Source organism: Rhinichthys klamathensis, unplaced genomic scaffold, assembly GCF_029890125.1.
Source record: "Rhinichthys klamathensis goyatoka isolate OS25496 unplaced genomic scaffold, OSU_Roscu_1.1 h1tg000027l_1, whole genome shotgun sequence".
Classification (NCBI taxonomy): domain Eukaryota; kingdom Metazoa; phylum Chordata; class Actinopteri; order Cypriniformes; family Leuciscidae; genus Rhinichthys; species Rhinichthys klamathensis.
In genome coordinates, this window is record NW_026606577.1 from 2072190 (window position 1) to 2078189 (window position 6000).

At 36.0% G+C, this 6000-nt stretch overlaps 1 protein-coding gene across 2 annotated transcripts; it reads right to left on the bottom strand.

The window, feature by feature from the left end:
- Positions 1–2731: 2731 nt before the first annotated feature.
- On the bottom strand, positions 2732–5564 carry hmgn1b (high mobility group nucleosome binding domain 1b). 2 transcript variants are annotated; one of them, XM_056244352.1, is made up of 6 exons: positions 5399–5564; positions 3422–3448; positions 3281–3310; positions 3139–3174; positions 2934–3041; positions 2732–2847 (listed from the first exon to the last, which is right to left on the bottom strand). In XM_056244352.1, the coding sequence occupies exons 1-6, from the start codon at positions 5414–5416 to the stop codon at positions 2806–2808; spliced, it is 261 nt and encodes an 86-aa protein (XP_056100327.1). In that variant the 5' UTR covers positions 5417–5564; the 3' UTR covers positions 2732–2805. The 2 variants fall into 2 exon arrangements, with proteins under 2 accessions (XP_056100327.1, XP_056100317.1); XM_056244342.1 differs by having other exon boundaries at positions 3275–3310; positions 5399–5558.
- Between the last annotated feature and the right edge of the window lie 436 nt (positions 5565–6000).

Sequence of the window (6000 nt, forward strand, 5' to 3'; positions counted from 1 at the left end):
GGGTTTGGTTTTTATTTACATCACACTAACGAAACTGTGCGGACGTTGCGTAAATAAGTTAGTGTGTGACGTAAAACAACAGAAAAGGTCGCATTGTCTCTTTTCTCCAGAAATACACAGGTAAAAGTGTTTCACAGGAAGATTAAGCTTTGTTATTTTGACTTAACGGCAGGTTAGCTGTGGAATAATGTCGATTCAGAATTTGAATATGAAGAGATTACCGCATATTTGCCAAACAATCATCATAAGCCACTTTGAATTACATAAAGGGATTTGTTTTGCTCTGTATTTTGTTTGTCTTTGTGAAAAGTTGTAACAACCAAATTAACCATTCAAATTGTCTTCTCTTTCAGCTGATCTGTCAAATCAAGGACAGACAAGTTCCCTCATTTATTTTTTAGTTATTACATAAGTCAGTTAGGTAACTTAAGGTTTGTTTTTCATCTCTGACAAATGGTTATAAGGGAATCTAGCCAACAACATTAGCTTTACAAACCCACATTGTAAAAAGCAGGAATGTGGCACCCAAAACAAAGCTTAGACACTCCCTTGCCTTAGCGGAAGTATGTTCGAATATAAACAAAAACCCTTATGCCAAACATTTTCTTGGTCATCACAGTCAAATAAAGTTTGGGTGGGTGTTGGGGTTAAAATCACATATGGTGGGCAACTTCTTATCCATTTATCTTATTAGACAGTTTTTCGTATGGGAACAAAGCAACTGTTGATGTCACATCCTGTGCCAACAGGTGCTGTTTGTGAGCTCACATCCATCTGCTCTGCTCTGCACATCTGATTCGGTGATTAAGATACACACATTAGTAAAAGCTGTCTTCGAAATTTGCATGATTTTGTACGTGTGCATATTCATATCACATCAAATGGATGAAATATAAGACTTGAAGACTTGGAATAGACCAGTTATAGATATCAAAGCATTTACATGCTTTGATATCTTATGCATTTACATCCGAACACATAACATGTAATACAACTTTTATATGATAAAAATTAAGAAAACCTTCAGATGTGAGAGGTCAGAGTACAGTCAGACCCATCAAAATACAACCTGAAATGTTTTTGCAGGGAATTAGACAAGCAAATCTTCAAATAATTGTGTAGAATGATTACTCACTGTACCAAAGAAACTCTTGAAAAGTCCATATGCTGCATAAATCTGTATTACATGGATCCTAAGATAACTATTTAGTTCACACCAATTAAACTAATACATAAACAACTAGTCATGAAAAAAAAAGTGCAAATTATGCAGCAAAATCATATTAAACACTAACAAGTTATATGGTATTACCATGTTTTATTTTTGGACACATATCATGGTAATACCAGTGATTTTTTTTAGCATCAATTGAGATTATAGTTTTAATTAATATTTTTAATTAATTTTTGTATTTTCATTTTAAATGTAAGTTTTATTAATTCTGTTTTTCGTCATTTTTATTATTTAAAAAAATGCCTATATAGTTTTTATTAATTTTGTTTCAGATTTAATTTAGTTCATCAAGTTAAACTCAATGAAAAAATCTTTTCTTGGCAACCAGCTGAAATAAAATAATTATTTTTTATATTTTATTTCAGTTAACATTTATTTAATTTCAAGTAATGAAAGTGTGTTTTTTTAGTTAACTATATTAACCCTGGATACAATGGTATATTCTTTGAAATACCACAAATACTATAGTACATACAGGACCTGACAAACTGCAGAATTTTAAAGTGCAGATATTTCATTTTAATCTATATATATATAATCTATCTATTCTTATTGTAAGTGTAACTAACCCTACAGTAATGAATGGAACTTCAAAATCAAAGGGAGAACAGGGTATCACAACTGATTTTTATTGGCTTGTTTTATCGAACCATAACACAGAGATACATCTATAAACAATGATCAAAAGAAACTGTACATTTATACTTGATATTTAAGTCCCACAAAAATATTGCTACTGCTGGTCAGAACGCTTTAGAACCAAAGAGATTTTTCACGTAATGACTCATTTGTCTCGAATTTTCCATTTTAATAATGTGTTTGGATATTAAAGAATCGCTGGCTTTGTAGAGATATTCATCCCATGTCTGCCATCGGTACCATAACACAAACTGGACTTAAAGCCCCCCAAAAAACATTTTCACAGCAGTTTTACACATTTATTGCGGTACTATCACAGAAGAGACAAAATCAATACACACGAAGCACAGGCCTGACATGAACTCCAGTACTAGAGAATATGTTTATTTAGCAGAAATGATTATGGAGAACTGCAGTTAACATATGGAACACAGCTTACAAATGTTCTACAAGTAATCTTTTGCCTTATAAACAATAAACAATGAGTTATTTGCCCACCCCTCCCTCCCTCCCCAAACACGCATTACAGGTTACACAAACACACACACGCACACAAAAAAATAAATCCCTCATAAAGCCAATGGAATGTTAGTCATACGGACAAGCTCGGTAAGATGTCCGTCCAGCTGTCTGTGTAAATGACATGCCCGCAAACCTGCCCCTCTACCTCTCACTTTGAAAGCGACTGCAGAGAGGGGGAAAAATACTCCTGTCGACATTTACGATGACGGTAGTTTTTTCTGCCCAATGTAAAAATGCTGGATATGATGAGATCACTTTCAAAATGTTTCTTTTCTTCCATAAAAAATGTGTCTCTACAATCAAACTACTAAAAAACCTGCCTTTAGAAAATAGTAGATAAAAATATTCCCCTGAATTGTACAAGAAAAGAGGTACAGGGAGTGCTGGTAAAAGATGAGACCTCAGCAAAGTTATTCCCCGTCTTCTCCCTTCTTGTCGGCGTCTTCCGTTGCCTGAAAAACATCATCATTGGAGTTAATCACATTGGCCGTTTTTTTTCTTTCACATAAGATCACAAATCATTTAAGGGTGATATTACCTCTTCGTCATCTTTTGTTTCTCCGTTTTCTGCGGGCACCTCCTCTTTCTTCTCCTCCTCCTTGGGCTCCTTGGGTTCCTTTGTTTTCTTAGGTTTGGCAGGCGCCTTCTACATTGTGTTAGATTAAAGTTCATTTTAATGCTAAGTTTGGTCTATAATTCCATTTAGGTTTTTACCATAACTTTTAATTAAGCATTTTCCTTACCTTTGGCTTAGGTTCTGCCTTTTGGGGTGTAGGTTTCTAAAAAATTAAAAGAGGTATAATACGTAAATAAATAAACAAACAATAATTGTCATATCAGTTAAATTAATGTAAAGTGTATATAAAAAAATCAACGCACACTCACGTTCACCAACCTCTCCGACCTTCTTTTAGGCTGCAAAGCAGTAACGGTTAAACCATATATGTACTTTGATGCAATAAAATATAGATTTTTTTTCTATAATTAAAACTTTATTTCCATGCAAAAAAAGTAGGATCTGCTCACCTCAGTGACTTCAGCATCATTGTTCGCCTACGGGTAAAAAAGAAAGAAAACAGTGTTATTCTCAGAAATCCAAGTCAATCAATTTAATTGGACTTTTTTTTACCCCCCAGTTTTTTTTTCAGGTAGGGATGGGAATATAAGGAATTTTATTTCTTTGGGTTCGGATTCCTCTCAATAATTCTTTTAGTACTTTTATGAAGATATATTTGGAGGGAAAATGTATATGTCTTGAAATGAGAAATAAATGTAATACAATTCTTGCAAAAGGTGTTTGACTTTTCATAGACATTTATAAGCAGCATAATTAAGTGATATAATTGGTTAAAGATCAAACAAACAAAACATGTGGTATCAAATCTTATTCAGTCATATATTTTAATAAATAAAACATAACTAATTAAAACTCAATTCAATGTAAATTAAACTCATTTTGACATGAACAACCAGTCAAGTAATTACAATGATTTAACTTAAGCCTCATTAGCCTTAATACAACATAACAGAAACAGTTGATTCGATTTCAGTCGGACATGACGAAAGTAATAATAAGTGAATCCGGAAAGGTTTAAAACCGTGAATTCGTAAGTGAATTTAGTAACAGCTCTGATTGACTCATAAAATAGAACAGGCTTATAAAAGTCACTCTTTCACGAAGCGAAATACGCGGTATGTTTATGATTCACTAAAAAAAGAATCGGCTCATTAGAGTCATTCGTTCGGGAATCGGACATTGGTCGTGATGTTTGGTTTTGATTCATTACAAAAAGAGTCGGTTCAAATTATTCATTCGTTCGAAAAAAAGAACTAGCCAGGCCACGCGGGTACGCTTTAATATACACTAAAAAAAGAATCGGATCATAAGAGTCATTCGCTCGGGGATCAGACTAAATGGCTGCTGTATGTTTCGTACTATGGATTGGGTATTTTTCTTGAAGTAACGACTCCCAAACAGCAATTCATCAATGTTTATGTCCTGCCGCCGTTTGCCGACACTGTGCTGTCCCGTCTTTTTTTTTTTTTTTTTTTTTGCAGTCTTGTGTGCACCGCCCCCTTCATGCACACAGACTCATTCAACGCTGATTAATGGAGATTGGCGCTCGCCCCACCGACCATGACATTCCCGCCATTCACTTTCAAACACAACATCCCGAGGTGCACAGCCGCGAGGGAAAAAAAACACTACAGAATATACCAGAATAATAGGAAACACCAAACAGTGGCGCTATGATGTGCAAGAATACCGCCATTGCATAATCTACCACTTACACGATCAAATATTTCGAGACGCGATCGTCCAAGCCCTAATACAGGAATTAACTCCCTAAAGCACGACTATGAGCTGCAGGATAAAATATTGCACCGTCTGTCACTGTGTTTTCAGACCCACAGTGAGTTTTAAATAATCGGGGTTGCGCGAAAGGGCAGCCATGACACTAAAAACACCGAGCCTTTACAAAGACATGTATGTGGAATTTCAACCGACCCTTCTGAAAAATAAAAACGGCATGTAATAAATAAATAAATAAACATTCAATGCAACAATTTGATTTGATGTCCTGCGCGCGACGTCTTTAGGTTGCGAATCTGTAAACCGCACATTAACGAAAACTAAGATCGTTACACCCCCTTTGTCTGATGCATGTCGACAGAGACTTCATCTATTTGTAAACAAAAACGCGACAAACATAATATATATGCACCGATCATATCCCGTATCCGCGTATGCATGGAAATTAAGCTGGCTTTAATTAACTCTGACGGAGAGAAAAATCTCAGCCGCGCGCTCTCAAATCAAAACACGCGTTTAATAAACAGAAGTATGCAAACACAAAATTGCACGGATACCGTTGCACTGTAAGAAAAATAAGTACATTTGCACGCAACATGTATACACTGTTATTTTCATTCCTTTTTTAAAACTGCATATTCTATTAAAGATGGTGCCTCGATATATTAAGAAACCAATGCGCTACTTACTTTGCTCCTTTTAGGCATGGCTGTAGGTTTTTACAACTCGCAAAAAAATCACGGCGTTTAAAAATGCAAGATGCACGGATTTAACGCTGAAAAACAGGCGACACTGTGACTTGAGCTCGGTTAAAGATTCACACAGTAGGGTTGATCACAGTATAGGAAGACGTTAACGCTCGTCCGAAACAAAAACCTGCTCAAACCGGATTGGATTCTCCTCCTCCTCCTTCTTCTTCCCTATTCAATTCATCACAGGCCGACCTGACAGCGAATTTACGATTCCCACTATGGCGAAGCCTCGTCTCATGAATATTAATTAGACCATGGTGACGTTACTTGATAACCTTCCAGTCACATCCTTTGATTACTATTCATGAGCCATGCCATTCTGAAAGTAGGTTTCGATTATTGGCCAGCAGAATAGCGTCCCCTTGCCAACGACAGCCTTTAAGCCAATCAGAGCGAAAGCCATTTTTGTAATTTATTATTCATAAGGAGAGTCTTCGCCATAGTAGGATTATCAAATCGTCTCTCCGCCTCCTGCTCCCGGTGATTGGCCTGCGGAGAGCCACTGCACATTTTCAAATCATAGCAAGATACCCGTGTGG